Genomic DNA, 19766 nt, shown 5'->3' on the forward strand with positions numbered 1-19766 from the left:
CAAAGAGCTAAAAGCAGTAAGAGTCACATCAGAGAAGGGAAATAAGGCATAATACAATTAAGAACACAATTCTGAGGAGAGTTAAAAGACAATTGAGACTATCTGGAAAAGAGCAGTGAAGAAGAGAACTTCTCTTTATGCTTCATGTACACAAATTTTCAGGGGACAAAAAAGGGAGAAGGATTTTTGCATTTTTGCTAATATAGGATTGCATCCAATAAATATTTGACTCCGCTGCCAATTTCTTCTTCTAAGAGAAACAGAAGATTCTGTCACTTTGAGCAATGCCTTAGGTCAGACAGTTTAGCTGTATTTAGCACGGTAGAATGAACTTCATGCATTGTATTGTGTTTGCTATTGGGGGGTATGTGTTAAGACAGGCTTAACTTCTCTGCCATCCACTCTGAAGTGCTTCTAGCACAGAGGAAATGGTGACTCATTTACATGTCAGACCAGAGATCTCAGCTTATTGAACTGTGATGTCCCTGAACAAGAAAGGAACGTCAGATTATAAAAATCACTGTTATTAGAAATATCTCAAATTACACAGATGTTTTCTGTTTGTCACACACCCTGCACCCTCTGAGAGAATGAAGATATTTGGCACAGAACGAGAAAAGAAGATGAGCACCACATGAATTTATTAGGCTTTCCATTTTAAAACACTTTATAAATGACAGAAGTATAGCTTGTAATCCTCAAGCTCTGGCATGCCAAATAACTGAATTATGCACCTGCTCTGAGTACAAAGGCCACTAAAACATAACACAGCAATTCCTGATGGATCTATCTGCCTGTTTACTCCAGAAGTCGGCAATTCAGAGAGGCATTCGAGGCGAACTTTCAGTTGATGCTGAAGGCTAAATGTGGAGGCACCACCCATGAACTGTGTTGAACCACAGCTTCAGATGGGGCGGTCAGACCTAAATCCATCAAGACAACCACTTCTCATTCCTACTGCTGGCCTGCAGCACGTTGAGAGCCGCCAGCACCCACACACCTGCTTGCTTGGGGGCTTCCTCCTCCTGCCATCTCAAAGAGATTCACGATGCTTCTTGCTATCTTCATTTGCAGGGAGCAGATAGATACATCCATTTCCTAGGTGGTACAGTCTTTATTACTGAAGGCAATGGATGAAGTTGGGGGGCTCCCAGCACATATCTGATGGGCAGAAGGGACACCCCAAGTTCCCAGTCCATTCTGGGTGTGTAGAGAGTCATCCAACATTTTGGATCCCTATTTTCGGGCTCTTGGAAGCTCTCACACTGCTCATACGTGGAATCACCATTATTAAAATAATCATTTTACATTTCTTTACAGTTACTCATTGATGCAAGGGCTCAGTTTATTATTATTATTATTATTATTTTCCTCACAGGCTTCTTCAGTTTCCTCACAACTTGAGTCATTGAACTAGAACAGTGTTCCAGAAGACCACACCAACAAGAAGTTCCTTTTCCTGTCCTGTAGCCATGGGATTGCTTGGGGCGCGATCTGCCCCGCACACTGGCAGGGGGATCCCCAGGCTGCATAAAGCACGAATAATCATCCATTGCCAGTTTGCCACCATAGAAATCGGTATTCAGTTCCCACGGCTCCAACAGCACATCCGCAGCCCCCGCCACTTCCACAGCACCTGCTCCCGCCCCCCCCAACGTCTGCAGCGCCCCCTGGCGGCGCCCGCGATTTCTCGCGAGAGCTACCGGGCCGGGGCGCGAGGAGAAAGGGGCGGGTGCTACTCACGCATGCGCGTGGGCGACCGGCGGCCGTTCTGAGGGGAGGCGCCATTTTGGGCCTGTGCAGCCGGGCGGTGGTGGTAGTGCTCGTAGGCGGTGGGTCTCAGTGCTGAGCGCCGCGCTGAGGGCTTCGCCCCGCCGCCAGCCCCCGGGTCTCGGCGGGGCCGGCGGCCCGCCATGGAGAGCGAGTACTACGGCGGGGACCAGTCAGGTAGTTGCGCGGGAGGGACGCTAGGGCCCGGAGGGAGGGACGGACGGACGGACGGACGGGGGAGTTGTGGGTCCCTGTGCCCTAAGCAGTCTGTGGGGGCTGTGTCCCTACGTGACCGCACGGCTGTGCCCCGGCCCGGCTGCTGGGTCCCCTGGAGCCTTCAGTGCCCGGTACGTATTGGGAAGTGTCACCGAATTTTCCCTTGTTTTTCCCGTGGGCAGATGATGGTGGAGCTACTCCGGTGCAGGATGAACGAGATTCGGGATCTGACGTTGAAGATGAAGGAAACGAGCAGCATTCTGGATCTGAGAATGGAAGTGTAGGGCACCATTCAGAGGTACTGTTAGTGCTTCGTGTAGGTGGCTCTGTTGTTAACTGATCTTTGATTTAAAAACGTATCGCATCCTTAATTGAGTCTTTAGTGCTTATTCATTTGATCTGAAGGGCTCTGTGTGGCAAAACTTTACTTGCAGAAACGAATGTCTTCTCATCTCATCTCTTGACTTTTGGGTCTTCAGTTGTGACAGCGGTCACAGTTTGCACTAGAAAAAGTGTAACACGTGCACTCAGTTGCAAGAAGATAAACTTCCTGGATTTTAAATTCTGAGCAGTGGGTTGAAGGATTTGGAATTTTGCTTTAAATTTGACATAGTAATGTAAAACCATGCGTTGCGGAGGTATAGATTTCCTTACCAAAGAATAAATGCTTTCTCATCTTCCATCTTTCCTTTTGGACATGAGCCTTGCCTCTGAAGTTTGTTTGTTCTGTGATACGCTTTTCACTTTGTCATTCACAAATGAGTAATTCTCCCTGTGTGGAAAGATGGCTCTTCTTTGTCTGAAGAGCTCTGTGCTATGAAACTTGGCCCCTTGAAAAAGTGCTGGTGTTGTGATATAGGGTTGTATTTGGAGGAGAGGTGCTATTACTCATGGTTTGACTCCGGGGGTTTAAAAGAAATTCTGGTTAAAAAAAAGTATCTCCCGTGTCTGGGGTGATTCTGGGGTTAATCTTGAGGAATTTCTGGTGTCTTGAGATGATAGAATGACATCAGGTTTTCCTTGGCCTTGCTGGGAGGATTTTGGACTGGAAAATCCCAACTTCTGCCACCAGAGTTATGTTATGGAGAGCTCTTCAAAATTAAAATCAGAGCCATTTCACTCTGCAAACTGTGTTGCATGTTGCATGAAGATCCGAACTAACTTTGACATCCATTGGCCTTAGTATCCATTTGAAGAAGTTGCTTAAAATGCATGGTATGGTGTTTTCTAACAGATTCTAACACATCCTCTGCTGTGGGGTAACTTGCAATCCTAATTTATTTACTTTTAATTTGTGCTTTCATCAGAGTTAGGATGTGAAGATTTGGTATGAGTGCAAAAGGAAAGCTCTCACTTCTTTGAATTTGAGTGTAAAGCACATTTGGATTTGTTTCTAGAGATACTGGTATTTGCAGTGAAAGAAATTGGACTGCAGGGGATTTGCTGTCAGTCAGCATCTGCCATTGAGACAGTTGAGATTTCCATGTGAGGAAGAAATATGATTTTATGTGTGACGGAAATAATTGTCTTTGATAGGAATTTTGTACTTTTGTTTTAATGGGGAAGAATCATAACGAGAGCATGGAGAGCTGTGATGCTGCTACAGTTATATTAAGCTTTATCTTCAGTGTTTGAAAACTTGATCCGTTGTTCTTCTGTGCTCCTGCTGAATTTTAATTTTGTTTACTGTTACCAAGTAATTGAAAATCTGCCTGAAAGAAACAAAGATTTGGCCATTTACATCTTCAGTGTGACCTGTTGTTGTTGCTGATGGTTCTCTGCATGTACCTCCAGCATTGTAAGGGCTTTGTTCCATGATAGCTGTTAATTTTCCTCTGTAGGCAAAATAGAAAGTCCACTTAAAAACAAACAAATGAAAAATCCCCAGTAGCACTAAAAAATCCCTCTTTATCTGGTAGTAAATATGAACCTCCAGGCCTTAATGCTTGGCTTGATTTGGCTAAAATCATAAAAAAATTATTCTTAGGTGTTTTCTTTTAGTCTTCCATTCCTAGTAATTTAATGCTTTCCTATGTCAAACTCCAAATGCAACTTGGCTGACAGTGTGGAGCTGCTGTCTCTGAAAGAAGAGTAGCTTTCAGTTATTTATTGTTCTATTTATCCTAAATTTTCTCTCATCCTATTATTTTTTTCATCTTTAGGAGTATGTGGGAGGAATGACATTCAAAGGTAATAATACCTTTGAGACAGCCCAATCAGTTAAGTCTATTTAATTCCTATTTCGTCTCGAATTCAGAGCTCAGATACAAAGAACTGAAGTTTTAAAATTTCCAACTTTTTTTACAGGTTCTTAACTTTAAAGAAAAGGGGGATCCTGAGGAATTACTTAAGTAGGTCTCAGGTATGTGGGTTTTTCTTTTCCACAATTCTTTTCTGGCTTTCCTTCCCCCAGCCCCACTTTATCTATAAATGCTCTCTTTGATGTCCTTACCAATTCTGTTTCGGTCAAATGGAATCAGATGGCACGTAGTTTTAGTACAGTAATGAATATTAAATCATGTTTACAGTGTTTGTACAAGTCAGGTTCGTATGGAAATCTTCAGTGACTTAGATCTAAGCAAGTTGCTGCTGTCTTCATGATTTAAGTTATGGTTTGACTGTGACTCTTAACAAACCCAGAAATATCTTTTACTGAAAACAAGCTTCCTGAACTGCCTACGATGGTTATGTGTGCCTTAGTTTTATCAACTGCCATTCATGAGATTATAGGGGATGGGTCAATTTTGTTCATCTTAATGATTATCAAAGTAGTAAGTCTTAAAAGCGGCTGCATGCTGATCCAAAAACCTACTTTCAAGATGAAATTTTCATGTAGAAGGATAACACTGTAAATTTGATTTTGGTGTATTTTATACTGTACTAAAGCCTCATGTTATGGAATTGTCAGTTAAAAATATTAAGGACATCTCAATTTAAAAGTTTATAGATAAAGAGGAGGAAGAAAAGAAAGCAAAGGAATTAGAAAAATATGGTAGCACTTACCTGAGACCTACTTGTTTCTAAGGATTTCTCTTCTTTTAGTCCAGTAATTGGACAAATAATAAAAAAAAAAACAAACAAAAAACAGAAGACTCTAAATTAAATCATTGACTTACTGGAACATATCTTTTTAGAGATGAATTGTTTTTTAAGGAAAGCAGGGAAGGTGTGTCAGGGAGGTAGAGGAGAGACCAACACTCTCGTATTAAGTTTATCATCTCGTTGTGAAGTTGCTCTTGCTTTTTGTATGGAGAACATTCCCAAGCATTCAAGGGTGTATGAATTGTGTTTGGCTGACCTCGCGCTGATGGCTGTGGACAGGGCCTGCTTGTAGTGCCTCAGTTCTGAGCGAGTCAGCTGTCTTAGCTGTGCTTTAGAAGATGTTCAGTCACTGTAAGGTAGTGCTGAGATGAGGCAGTACCTGTCACGTCCCTGCAGGGCTTCCTGGGCTGACGTAACAGTGCTCTTTAGGTTGGCTGTGGTTGTTTTCCTGATTGGGGATCAGAGCAGGGGGTGCCTGTGCCCAATCTCTGTAGGGTTGCATGTATTACCTACTGCTTCCCGAGCTGTCTCTTAAGCTGTTCTGCTGTAGGTGACAATATCACAGTGGAGTTCAGAAGCTGTAATTATCACTGAGGTTTGTGGTGCAGAGCACAGTGTAAGTCGCAGTGGGAGCTAATTAAGGTGCATGGATGCTCTCCTTCCCCAGCACCTTCCTTCTCAAGTGTGACTGCCTGTTTGCGGTAACAGATGAGAGGTTCAGTATGTTGTAAAGTGCTTTAGTAATGCTGCTGTCTAATTGGAGTCACAAGTGTTTTGTGTAGGAAGTTCTTTGTAGCTTAGTCATATATTCTGAATAGGTGGCTGTATTGCCTGCAGCCACGCTTTTGCTTGTAGAAATATTGAGTGATAAAGAGTCACTGTGGATTCAAGTTGCTTTTTCAGTTCTACTTAACATTTACTAAAGACTTCTTAGTCTTACAGCATGGAAGGTGACGAGCCTGATAGTTAAACAGTTCTATTTCTCTTGTGTACTGTGGTGATGTTTAACAACATGCTTTATTATAGCTGTCATAATTGTTAGTACCTGTTGAATATCAGACATCTGAAATCAGGAGAAAACAGGCAAAGCACATCAACTTAAATGTATAGCTGCATTTCAGTGCCTCTCAGTGATCCAATCTGTAATGCTGTTTTAAGCAGCTGAAGCTTTCTTTTATCCTAAACAATATGGTGAGAGAAAATACATCGTATACATGTTCTTAGTTTCAAGCTTGGCAGGAGAAGGCAAACAAATTAGTATTTCGATGAACAGAAAATAAAATCCTGTAACAAACAGTGATTTGGGTGTGTGGTGTACCTCAGTTGTGCGCCCTCAAATCTGTAGATATTTAATCTTTTTATTTAAAACTCCTGACTTAGTTTTTTTAACTGAAACACGTTTCCTGTCTGTGAGGAGGAATGAGAACTGCAGAACGGTAGCAGTGTGATTGAGAAGGCTGCCAGAGAGGAAAGTGCTCGTGTTATATATGGTATTAAGGAACGTGGAGATAGTGAAGTTGTATTTGAAGTGCTGGTTGTAAATTTATGTGGTCCTGACTCTTTTTTCCCCATTGTATGGTAACTTTCTTTTACTTATATTTCAGTCATGTTGAATTTACAGTTGTATCAAGTGCTAGCCAAGGGGATAAATGCGTAAGATCCAACATTTTAAGAATTATTGTACTGAACAGTTTATATAAATCTGTCGGGAGTAATTCCTAAAAGGGATTGAAGTTTTGCTTTATTTAAAATTCCTTCTTATCCATATGTTATAAAGATTAATAACTGTTTCTTGTAACTGTAGGATAGATATACCTGCGTTATTGTGGATGGCTCTGAGTGTGGGAGAAGAATGACTGTGGGGAAAAAGAAAAATACAAAACGTGCTCTCCCAATGAAAGTAAATTGGTAACAAGTTTTGGAAGCTTTAGGACATAGAGATGTGTAATTATCTCCACAAACTGAGTATTTCTTGGAATAGCAGATACTAATGGAAGGAGTCTGCAGCCGAGAAGGCAGAAGCATGTAGAAAAGCTGTTCCTTTCCAGTGTCATTTCTAGCTGAAAATGGTTGTGGTGACAGTGACCATGCAGGCAAGCTGAATTAAGGAATGAGAATTCAACAGAGTCTGTTTTCTTGGGCAAATGTAGAACTTGGATCTTGTGAAGATGAAATAACATTCTGTTGTCTGCACTGATGTAGGCAGGTGTCTTGTGATAGATTTTCCCAAAATGGCTGTTCTTGCTGGGTAGAAGACACAAAAGATTGTGTTCTCTTACGGATTTAAGAAGGTTGGTGTATTTACAAATAGATACAGCATGGGAGCTCTGAGCTTAAGAGACAGAAGTGTTGAAACTGTTCTTATATCGTTATTAATCAAGACATTAAGAACTGGTCTGACCAAAGCTTTATGTATTTTTTAATTGGCTTCTGATCTTGACATTTTTTTAAATGTTGAAAGAGTACAAGCTCTCTTGAGCTTCATTCAGAAAACAGTGCATGTGCAGTTTCAGTAAAATGTATTTAATACAAAAAAGTTTATTTGGCATCTTAAGAAAATGACCAGTACAGGAGGTTGATTATTTTGAGGGGAGTTGGGCTAATCCACTTTGAAGTTTGGACTCTTTAAATGGAAGCCTTTAAGTATTCTCCCTGAGGGAGATGGACTTTCTTGGACATCTTAATTTGAGGGTTTTTTTTCTGTTACTCTTTCCGAAATAGATTTGAGCAGCAGGATGGACACAGTTCCATTGATCTCTGAAGATTTTCCTTGATCTGTGGTATTTGATAGTTTTTTGACACGGTTTGTCTAGCAATCCTTTCTATAGAGAAAGTATTTGAGTCTGTAGTAGGTTGGGCAGTCAGAGGGGAGGAAGGACAAGCACAGGTTGGGAATGCTTTTTGTTCCTTGTTTTTTTGCTTTGTTGTCTGAGATCTTGTTTGTTTGTTGTTTTTTTTTCCAGAATGAACACAGCGATGGAGAAGATGATGGGCAAATGGGAGAGCCTCATATGACAGACTCTGAGAATGAAGATGCACCGAGGCAAAAAGACAGTGACTCAGATAACGAGGAGCCTCCAAATCACAATGCAAGCGATTCTGACAACGAAGCAGCTCAGGGAGGGAAAGACAGTGACTCTGATACCGAGGACCGTCCAAACCAACACTTAAGTGACTCTGAAAACGAAGATGCCTTAAATCATCAAGCGAGTGACTCTGAAAATGGAGAACCTCCCAGGAATCACAGTAGTGACTTTGAAAATGAGGAGCTCCAGAAGCAGCCGGCCAGCGACTCAGAGAATGAGGAGCTCCAGAAGCAGCCAGCCAGTGACTCGGAGAGCGAGGAGCTCCACAAACAGCTGGGCAGCGACTCAGAGAGCGAGGGTGTTGCCAGGCACAAACCAGAAATAGAGTCTGATGATAGTGATGGGGAGGACAGGAAGGAGGATGTGCAGAATGATTCTCACCATTCAGATAATGAACAAGCGAGGGAAGGATTTCAGGGTTCTGACAGTGAAGAAGAAGGTCCTCAGAGACGAAAAATATCGGACAGTGATGATGATGAGAAAGAAGAGGAGAAGACAGTGAAGAGGAAAACAGCTATCCTCTCTGACAGTGAGGATGAGAATGAGAAAGCACGTAAGAAACTTTAATGTGAAAATAATGTGATCTGACCAGCAGTAGTGATATAATTAGTATCTAAGATAAATGCGAAACTGCAGAGTAGTTTTGTTCTTAGAGCACTGCTTTTGGGGAGGGGATTGTTCTGTGTGAATATGTATCCAGTGCTTTGGAGTAATGAGTAGGTTTAACAGAAGTAAAAGAAATTCTACATCTACAATCTTGCTCTATACTGGAATCTGTTGTCACATTGATTGTTTCTGTTACAGTTATTTCTTGATTTGCTGTTATTTCTCTGGTCATATTTTTCCTCTATTTTGTCTTAAATATACTAGGAGTGAGAGTTTTGAAAGCAAAAGTTCATATGAACAGATGTGCTTTATGGAGTTTTATTCAGTTACTGACTGGATAAAACAAATTTCAGAATGAATGTGTTTTCTTTTTCAAAAGGGCAGTTGTTTTAGTGTAGGAATGCTAATTGGCTTCCCTCCTGTTCCAATTGAATTTGAGAGAGAACAGCTGTCGGAGCACACCTGTTGTCACTTCTGTTACCAGGGCAGGTAGTAATGCTTCTTTCCATTGGCAGCTGCAAAAAAAGTACGAATCCTTTCTGATGTTGAAGAATCAGATAGTGATGCTGCTTCAGAGAAATCTGACAAAAGGAAGAAAAATATGGTATCAGATAGTGAAGAAGAGGAAGAAAGAAAAGAGGATACTGGGAAGAAAAAGGAAGAGAAAGATCTGTTTGGCAGTGACAGTGAATCTGGAAATGAACAAGAGTAAGTGCTTCTGGGAATATGAATTCCTTCAGGGTTGCAGGGAGTGACACTGATGGTGAATAGGAAGATGGAAAAGTACCAGCCAGAACCTACCTTCATTTGTATTGCAAGGAGGAAGGTCAGTGTGGCAAAATGGAAGGGGTGGATCTACACTGTCATGTTGGAAATGTCACAGAAAATGTGTTCTCACCGCTGCTGTATAAACAGATAAATGTTTCTGTTATCTTCCCAGGAACCTGATCGCAGATATATTTGGAGAGTCTGGTGATGAAGAAGAAGAGGAATTCACAGTAAGTGTTATTGTGGAGGTTTGGTATTTAGTTGACAGTGTAATCTTCATATGAAGCTCTTCCCAGAATGCCTGTTGGGGTTTGCATTCCTGTTGATGGATACTCTGTCTCAGGAGGGAAGTCTTTTTATCTCCTGAACTTTCTGAGGTAGACTCTGAGTTGAATAATTTTCATCACTCTGCTACTGAGAGTCATTGGTGTGAAAGCTGTAGGTGAAGTTATTAATCTTTTGTTACTCTTCCAGATAAGTCTGAAGAGAGTTTAGAGGAAGCTTTGAGAATGTAAAAGTCAGGCACCTGAGTTGATGCTCAGTCTTAATTCCTGCACTGACTTGCACTGTCTTTGTCTATGTTGTCAGGGCTTTAACCAGGAAGACTTGGAAGAAGAGAAGGGTGATGCAGAGATGAAGGAGACAGCAGATGAGTCCGACTCTGATGATAATGTCAAAAGAGGGAAGCAGTAAGTTGATGTGTTACGTACCTTGTTAATAAACACAAGATTTTGCAGAAGAGCCTCTCCATAAACCAGCTTGACTTCATGCAGCAGACAAGGGAAGGGCAGTGTCTCAGCAGAAAACACATTCTCATTGACTGTGACATAAGGTTCTCTCTGCCTGTTCAGTTTGGTCACTTGGCAATCCATAGCAGATAAGTGGAGCAGCAGCACAGGTAGAGCATTTTGGAGTTCCCATCAAAACTTAGAATAATTAATGAGGCAAACATCTACCTGTACTTCTAGCAGCTCAGTGCTAGGCTGCTTTAGTAGCATTGGAGTCACAGTTCTGTTTTTTTCCTCATAGGGGATAAGGTGTGATTTGACCTCACCTTCTCTCTTCTGTCCTTGTCTCCTCTAGTAGCGTCAGAGGAATGTATTGCAGGTACAGGAATGCTAAATCTTGGACAGCTTCAGTGACAGCTTTGGCACTTGTACCCTGGGTGTCTGTAGCTGCTTCTGTAAGGTCTTACAGACTTCTGAGCACAGCTCAGAACCACTGAAGGCCTTTGATTTCCCTGTTAGTGTACTGAAGGCATCTAATATCTTACAGGGACATTGAGACAGAATTCTAGTAGAGTTCTGGAAGACCTTTAGAAAGGTGATACTAGAGAAACACGAAATTACTTTCTACAAGAACAGTGAGTTAAACTCTCTTCTATGAGCAGACTCTCTCCTTGCATTGCAGTATGGACTTCATGTCAGATTTTGACATGATGCTGCAACGAAAGAAGAGTATGAGTGGCAAGCGTCGACGAAACCGTGATGGTGGGACTTTCATTAGTGATGCAGATGATGTGGTCAGTGCTATGATTGTGAAAATGAATGAAGCTGCAGAGGTGAGTTTTCTGGGTTCCAGAGACACTTAAAATTCATTTCTATTTTGCGTTCAGTGAAAGAGAGGTGTTTAGTACTCAGAAGTAGTGTTCAGGGTGCTGTGCATATTTAAACAGTTGATGAATATTTTGCTGGTCTGAATTCAATATATTTTCTTTCTGTTGAAACTTAGATAAATTGTTTTAAAGATTATGTTTAGTAAACGTGTTACACTTTTATAATTGGAGATCAATTGCCCTATAAGAAGAGATGAACACATGTTTTATAAAATGTATGTATATCAAATACCGAGAAAGGAACTGTATTTCATGATACAGTTCCTAGCATATAGAACTTGTTTGTTCTGCAGAAGAAACCTTTTCTAAAGTACTTGAATGTGTTAAATTATGGTAGAAACATAAAATTAGGGGAAATTTTGGTTTGGCAGACTTCCTCTTTCAGAGACTTGTGTTGAATATGTTGGTTGGTTGTGTGCAAGGTCTGCAGGCTCTTGTCTTTTGTCTTTGGAATATTGTTGGAGTAGCAATCAAGTTAACTGTTAGGTGGAACTTATTAAAAGCAATTGGGGACAATTTTAGAGAGAAAAATCTATCTTAATGTGTTTTGGGGAAGGAGGGGAGAGTAAGATGGTGGTCTGGGAGGGAGCTGTGACTCCTGGTCTTGGACAAGATGATGGGCATTCAGAGCCAGGCTGGATGTGGCTCTGGGCAGCCTGGGCTGCTGGTTGGTGACCCTGCACATAGCAGGGCGTTGGAATGAGATGAGCACTGTGGTCCTTTTCAACCCAGGCCATTCTATGGATAAATGTTCTAAAAGAAGCAATGAAGTGTTGGAGAGAAGAACGGAGCTCCAGTTGAGTTGTTTGTTGCGTGCCTGTCAGGCTGTTGTGGGGCAGAGGAGTGGGAGGTATTACAGAATCCTATTACAAGAGACTCACTTCTTGTAATAAAGAAACCCTCTGTGTAGGAAGAGTCTTCAATGAATTAAGTGTGAGTGGAAAGCTATTAACACATCAGGACACTGAGCTGTTGATCATAATGATGTTTTTGATATTTGATCTCAAGTACTGAATAGATACTGAAATAATGACCTTGGAGCATAGTCACCTAATTGTGCAGCTGACACTGTTCTAGCACATGATGCACAATTGTGTACTTTTATGTTAATTACACCATGCTTTACCCTCAATCTCTGCATTATACAGTTATTCATTAGTGAAACGAACGCATGTGTTTTCACTTCTTACTGTTTGGTTAGTTGGTTTTTATTGTTCAGTTGTGAGTTTACTATCAGAGTTTCTAGGTAAGCTACACGTACCTCAGATGGAGGACCCTGCAGAAGTCCAGTTTATTGCAATAGGCCTGAATCATGAAGTAGAAAAGCATGTAATTCTTGGGGGAATCTCCTAATGTGACACTTTAATGAAAATGTTGATTAAGGAGGGGATTTTGTTTGTTTATTTATTTGAGAAATCATCATATAAGATGTGTTTTGGAGCTGTAGGAAGGAGTAGCATAGGGTATAAAGCCATTGTCATTCTGCCAAAGGTGCACTTCTCCAGTTATCCACTAGTCCTTTTCCTGTAAATGCTGTAATGGATGAGAATTGCTGATTTCTTCTTTTGATTATCTTGTAATTCTTCAACTCTCTGCAGGAGGATCGACAGCTAAATACACAAAAGAAACCTGCACTGAAGAAATTAACTTTGCTACCAACTGTAGTTATGCATCTTAAAAAGTGAGTCTGTCTTGGAGCTGCTTATTATCTTGAAGAGCAAGTGGGTTTCATAGGGTGACATTACAGCTGTACTGAGAATGCAGGGAAACATTTTGGGTAAATGTTGGAGACAGGTGCCCTCAGAACTAAAATTACCCCTAGTTTTACCCGTTAAACTCAAATATACTGTTGCACTTGAAGGACCATTATGTCTTCAGATCCAGATGTGTTCCACGACTGTGGATTCTCTGTTCTTTAAACTTCCTAGGCAGGACCTCAAAGAAACGTTCATCGATAGTGGTGTAATGTCTGCCATCAAGGAGTGGCTTTCTCCTCTCCCAGACCGAAGTCTGCCAGCACTAAAGATACGAGAGGAGCTTCTGAAGATCCTGCAAGAGGTTTTAAACTGACTTTTAACTGTATTTGATCCGTGGGTTTACAGTCATGCTTTGGGGAAATGTGTAGTGCTGACTGCTGTGACACTGCTGGTGGGCCAGGTGCTGAAGTGCAGGAGGAAGCAAACCACAAATTAGATGTTAAAATGATGCAACATTTAAACCAAACAAGTGTTCCTTATGTTGTAGGTATGCTGTCTAGCTGAAAAAAATGTGGGTAGGGAATTGTAGACACTTAATGTTGGGAAGATTTTGTTGTGTTCACAATAAAGCAAAAAGCTGTGCTAAGTAGCAGGCCAGGAGATATTTCAGAGAGCCTCTCACAAATGACACGTGTCAAATTCCCTATTCTCTATCAGGGAGTTCCCATGCTATGGCATTTCTAGATTCTGGAATCTGGACCTCTCAGTCACTTATCTTCCCTCATTGCAGTGGTTTATGTATTGTGATGGTTCACTTTTTTTTTCATGAGTAGAGTATGGCATAGCCTTGATAGTGAGGCAGAAGTTAGATTTCTCTTGCAGCATCACTAGTTGGCTTTGAGTGATTGGACATATTTGTCCTTGTGTAAGAATCTGCACAAGTTCTGACTCAGTTAAGTTATACTGGAAGCATTTGCCACGTGAACTTGAATCCTTACAAAATGCTTGTTTAGGAAGACAGTGGCTCTGGTTTTGGGTAATATAAGCACAAGAGCATTTGGAATAAATACTTAACAGAATGTTGTTTTCTACAAAATTCAGTGACGCCATTAATGTTCAAACAGAATTTTTTGCCTTTTTCTGACTTTTCCTTTCTCTTGTAGCTGCCAAGCGTGAGTCAGGAGACCCTGAAGCACAGTGGAATTGGACGAGCTGTGATGTACCTCTACAAGCACCCCAAAGAGTCAAGACCTAACAAGGATATGGCAGGGAAGCTGATCAGTATGTAAACCTTTTATCTTGCTTCAGTGAGGTTTCTCTGATAATTTAATTTCTATAAGTCTTTTGCATGTTATTGTCTATAGTAGAATTAACTCTGCAATGTAAGATTCTCCTTGGTCTTATTGCTTTGTTTGCAGGGCTCTAAATGAACACTGTTAGGTTCCCATCTGCGTGCACTTTTCCCTGTTTCTGTCTGTTTTGCTTTAAAATTAGAGGACAGCTTTTATTTTGCCCAAATTCTTCCCTGGCAAGTTGGCTGCATCTCCTCCTACAAGTTACTGAGGGTGGAAGGTGCTGTCAGAAAACTGCTTTTTCTCTGAAGTTCGGTCTGTCTAAAAATCCGGTACTTAAACAGCTATAATCTTGTGTGGTGTGTTCCATCTTGAATGACTACAAGCTGATTTAAAACCTTTTTTTCTGCTCTTCTGCATATATTTTTCTATTTCTAAAGTAACACTTACTGTGCTATGCAGAAGTTTCTGACACTAAGTGTTCCTGGAGCTGAGAGAGTCCAAAAAAACCCCAAACAATGCACTGAAAAGTGAGCAGAAAGAGACTTCATGGGTGAAGTCTTTCTTTCTGTCTGCAACTTCGGATTTCTCTGAAATACGAAGAGTTCATAGGTCAGCTGCTCAGCTGAAGAAAAGTATATATGAACCTTGAAAGGAATGGTTTGTAAATAATAAAGACTGATAATAAATTAGTTTAACTTATTTATCTATTTATTTACTAGATGAATGGTCTCGACCCATCTTTGGTCTTACCTCAAACTACAAAGGCATGACAAGAGAAGAGAGAGAACAGAGAGATTTGGAACAGATGCCTCAGCGGAGGAGGTTAAGCAGGTAGGAGTAGCAGACAGAAATGTGAATGCATTATTTTTCTTTCTAGGACTCCCATAAAGAAAAACTGTGTGCAAGTGTTAGGGTAAATTGAAGAACAGTTATTTCTGACCTCAGTTTTTTTCTCTTACTGTACTTGATTTTCCTTTGAAGTTACTAAATTTGTCTGTATGTGAACACTTAATAAGATTTATTTTTCTTGCAGTTCTGGTGGTCAGACTCCCCGCAGGGATCTGGAGAAAGTGTTAACAGGAGAGGAAAAGTGAGTTGAAGTTTTCTCATTGATTTTTATTTGAACTAGAAAAAGGTATTTCTAAAGAACTAACAGTACACGGTTTGTTTTGAGGCTTTAAAATCAATGATAATACTCTGTTTCAGAATTACCTGTATCGGAATCAATCATAGTTCTTTCTGTTAGAGACTGCTGTATCTAACAGGAACTTTTCTTTCTTCAGAGCTCTTAGACCTGGAGACCCAGGTTTCTGTGCCCGTGCGAGGGTGCCAATGCCTTCCAACAAGGATTACGTGGTCAGGCCAAAGTGGAACGTGGAGATGGAGTCCTCCAGGGTAAGAGCTGTGGTGTGGGGTGTTGTTGGGCCTCTGTTAGTGACTCTGTACCTAAGCTGTCTGTGAATAAGCCTGGGGATTTGTCTCCTTATTGCTGTAGATACTGAACAGCGTAGTGATTCTTTTTATGTGCCTCTTCTAATAGGAATAGACAACAAGTTTGTTTTCAGATAAGCCCATCAAATTCTTTCCGCAGGCATCGTTGCTTCTCTTACCAGAAAGAGATTTTCATGTTATCTGTTCTAGAGCTTCTCCCTAATGTAAGAGTTTGATGACAGGCCTCTTATTTTCAGAACATGTTGAAATAAAGCAGCAGTTCAATAAGTATGCCACTGATATTTTCTATCCCCCACTTTTTGTTTCATAATCTTCCGATAGTATTTTGGTTTGGGAAAACATCAAGGCTTTGGCAGCCATTAACAGCTTCAGTAGAGGCCTTTGCCTTGTTTAATTTGGTTCTTCCATCTACTTGGTATGGTTTTAATTTAAAGGTAGAGTACGTGGTAGAACCGATGTAAATGGAAGAGGTAATAACTATTGTAATCTTTCTGCTGTTATCTTTCCTTCTTTGCATTAATTGAGATATTGTTTCTAGCCCGGGACTATTAAGAGAGGTATTAGTCGCTTGGAAAAACACAAGAGACGGTTTGCTGAACAGAAACGACTCAGCAAAGTGCATCGGGCCATCAAGTTCAGCATTGAAGGCAACAGGATGCCCCTGTAGCCATGACACTGCCTTCCCCAAGTTTGAGAGGTATCCCTCAAGGGAGGTGTGAACAGTGCATGTGCTTCAGCTGTTGGCAGATTGCACATACAGGAAAGGAGTGTGTACACCCCAATTAAACTTGGAAAACTCTCCTTGTATTCTCTGATGTCTGCACTGTGGCCTAAACTGTAATTTGTACAGGAAAAAGTCTGTAGCACGTAACATCTGCCATGTTTCCTGCGCCTGTTACTTTCATGGGACCCAAATGATGAGTATTACGTGAGAATCCCTGTGTTCAGAAAGCTCTGCACCTGTGGCTTCTGGTGCTTGGCATACCAGCAAGTCTGGCACTTAAAACTTTACTTGAATTCTCCAGGTTTGCCTGGACAGATGCACAGAAATTCTTAGCTCTCAGTGTAGGACTTTGGTGTTTTACTGAGACAAAATAAGATGTTTGTCACACCTCTTTTCCACAGTCGTTGACAGAAGTGAGATTCAGGGGGTGGTTGTCAGGAACAAGAGAAGACTCCCCTGCCACGAGTATGGAGTGGAGGGAGATCAATCACTGACATGCATCAACATGAGAATTGTTCTGGCAGTGCTAACTCTGCATTCAGGTTCTGTGAGCAGAGGTGTTACAAAGGAACAGTGATGTGAGGCAAGCACAAATGATAGATGCTGAGTTTAAACTTCGTATTTATTCATGTAAAACAACGATGAAAAACAAAACTCAAACCCAAAGCATATACATAGATATCTCCCTTGAAAATCAGTGAAATTCCAGATAGAATTTGAGTGAATTCTATGAATAAATAGAGTTCGTTTTAAATGCGTGTTCCGTAGCAGTGGAACAAGAGGCTCAGTTCCCAATAGCTGCTTTAGCCAGATGCTAAGTAGCATATTCTGATGTTGCTTTTTCCCAAACGTAAAAGGTGTGAAATTTCCATCACTGTTTCTGCTGTCCAGTTAAAGGGGAACTTGCATCTAGGAAGTGGTGGTTGTGGACTGGAATGTCCTTTGTCTTCAGTGGCGTTTCTCATCTGTGTGCAATAACTGCTGTGTTGTCTCTGTTCTTCAGCTGCAGTTAAAACACAGAGATGAAATGCAGTAACTTCTAGTAACTGATATGATCAGCTTTTCTTAGGCATTTCTTTCACTTCCAACCTCACCTCCTTTTTTTCCCAATAATCTCACGCTTTTTAAGTACTAATGAATTAATTTCAAAATAAATCACAGTTTGGAATTGACGTGTCAACTCAGTCAGGTGTAGTTACATCTAAAACCTTCCACAGGAAGCCTATATGTATGGCATTGTGCAATATATTTGTCACTACACTCCAGACAAAAGCTGTTCCAAACTGTATGTTCTGCCAGCGTGTGAACATCTCGTGTGTCTGTTAACCTCTGCAGTGGGAGAGCTTTCCTCTGTGACGTGTGTGTGATCACTGCCCTACGTGGGATGGTATGCTGGGGGAGCTGTATGTCCACGTGGGGGGAGCTGAGGGCAGAGCTGCACGCCCCTCCCCGCACCAGGGACTCCTTCAGATCCCACCTGCAGGCTTAACCTTGCATGCGTTGCTTTTCTTGAGCCTATGGGACGTCTGCTTTTTTTCAGTGGTAATTATTAGTTTTGTTTTTTAAGTTCCAGGGGAGCTCTAAGAAAGGGGTGAGTCGACTGGACAAACAGATGCGGAAATTCACAGATATCAGGAAAAAAAGCAGATCGGCCCATGCGGTGAAAATCAGCATTGAGGGCAATAAGATGCCATTGTGACCCTTCACAGAATACCCTGTGATCTCTGCTGTAAGACAATGCACCCATAGACTCTTTGGAGACCTTAATGTTTTTTTAACAACTCGTTTGGGGTTTTTTAGTTGATCTTTAAATTGTTGGTTCAGGTTCTGGTATAAGATAATGTCCAAGGACTGTGAATTTGGGGACTTATTTCTCCTGATTGTATTTAAACTTGCTCTATTGTGTCCTTTGTACAGATCACACATTTGTTGTATTGCAACACTTTAGACAATAAAACATCTTCTGTTTTTTGGGGGGCTGTCTGTTATTTGCTCAGGATGATGTATATGTGGAGCATGGAGGAGAGAGTGAGTATGTGAGATGTGAAGAAAAAATGTGCACTTGGTGTGTGGAGAAGCTGATAATTGCAATTTGTTTCTTGTTTTCCATTTCTTATGTGTTAAGTGCTTTTTAAATATTAATCAGTTTTCCTGTCTTTGGAGATCTGCACAACAGAAATACTGACCATCTTCCACTTGAAGGACTTCATTTGTCATGAATGTGTGATGCAGAGCTCAGAAGAGGACCAGCAGAGGCCAACTACTGAAAACCCAGCAGCTTCCAGCTGAAGTGCTTGCAGTAAGTGAGGTGATGCTGTTATTGATCTGTTGTGCTGTGAGCACAGCCTTCACTGGTGACTGCTGCTGGAGATCAGGCAGCTGCAGCTGAAGGGCTTTTGCACGATAGCATAGATCAATTTTACAGTAAACCAGACTTTGGAGTGAAGGTTATTGAGGCTGCTGAAGAGGACTGACAGGTGGCTGGGCATTGTGTGCTGTGCACTTAGATTGCCTGGGTGGAGCTCTGCTTATCTTACTGTGCACTGACCCAGAAGATACTCAGGGTCAGCTGGAGACAATAACAGAGAAGAATGTAAGAAGATGGTGCTTGCATTTGAGATCTGACTTTGTTAACCTGCAGGGGGATGTGATCTTTAAGCAGACAGTGAAGGATGCTTGCACTGGAGGCTGTTGAAGGGATTCCACTTGTATGCATGGTAAGAGCAAATAAGTCATCTTATTTATGTAACTGAGCTCAGGTGTGTGTCATTTTATGCCTGCTAAGTGTTCCAAAGTTTTTATGTTCTTTTTTCTTCTTAATTAAGAATTGACTGACAGGCTGGATTCTTTATTGCCATAGTGGCAGGTGAAGCTCTCTGAAAGTCAATGAACTGTATTCACATCCTGGTTCCATGTGGCCCTGAAGGTCTGTGAGTTAGGATGGCTTTCCCAGCCCTCCCCCTGCAACTCCCAAGCTTTATTGTAGTTATGGTACTGCACACATCAGGCACTGGGGGTATTTATCTCAAGAGTTTTGTTAACTACAGGCCCCTGGTGGTCGATGGAGCTGAAGAGAAGAGCTAATAATGAGTAAGACTTGTTTTTTATGCGAGCTTACTGGTAAATTGTAGGAAAGGTGACAAAGTGAGAATATCTTTGGAGAGGGTGAAAAAGACCACCCACAAACTGCAGCAAAGTGCTCCTGTGTGTATGCTGGTTTGCAGCAAACACTGGGAGAGAGAAATGATGTATAAGAGGGAGGGGGAGTCTTGAGAATTAAAAAGCATATGTTTTCAGAAAAAGGGTGTAAAAATTGGCCCTTCATTCTGTGCTACACCTGCAGGTCTGTGTTCTGTAGCTCCACTTGTATAGTCTCTCTCCAAGCAGTGCAGCTTGTACAGCTTGTAGTACAAGATTCTTCTCAGCAACTTCTTGTATCACAAAACATTTGTATTTCAGTGAATTGAATTGTACTTGAAGCAGCAGGCACACACT

The 19766-nt window shown here is 41.3% G+C and overlaps 1 protein-coding gene across 4 annotated transcripts; it reads left to right on the top strand.

Annotated features, from left to right (window-relative positions):
- The first annotated feature begins 1722 nt into the window (after nucleotides 1–1722).
- Nucleotides 1723–18242, top strand: IWS1 (interacts with SUPT6H, CTD assembly factor 1). 4 transcript variants are annotated; one of them, XM_010716613.2, is made up of 16 exons: nucleotides 1723–1947; nucleotides 2169–2284; nucleotides 4149–4205; nucleotides 7992–8667; nucleotides 9236–9428; nucleotides 9661–9718; nucleotides 10077–10177; nucleotides 10899–11049; nucleotides 12702–12784; nucleotides 13032–13161; nucleotides 13964–14081; nucleotides 14815–14926; nucleotides 15129–15185; nucleotides 15379–15490; nucleotides 16086–16244; nucleotides 17839–18242. In XM_010716613.2, the coding sequence occupies exons 1-15, from the start codon at nucleotides 1914–1916 to the stop codon at nucleotides 16212–16214; spliced, it is 2127 nt and encodes a 708-aa protein (XP_010714915.2). In that variant the 5' UTR covers nucleotides 1723–1913; the 3' UTR covers nucleotides 16215–16244; nucleotides 17839–18242. The 4 variants fall into 4 exon arrangements, with proteins under 4 accessions (XP_010714915.2, XP_010714914.2, XP_003209000.2 ...); XM_010716612.4 differs by lacking the exon at nucleotides 16086–16244 and having other exon boundaries at nucleotides 1724–1947; XM_003208952.4 differs by lacking the exons at nucleotides 4149–4205; nucleotides 16086–16244 and having other exon boundaries at nucleotides 1724–1947.
- The last annotated feature ends 1524 nt before the right edge of the window (nucleotides 18243–19766 follow it).

Source organism: Meleagris gallopavo, chromosome 11, assembly GCF_905368555.1.
Source record: "Meleagris gallopavo chromosome 11, MGAL_WU_HG_1.1, whole genome shotgun sequence".
Lineage (NCBI taxonomy): Eukaryota > Metazoa > Chordata > Aves > Galliformes > Phasianidae > Meleagris > Meleagris gallopavo.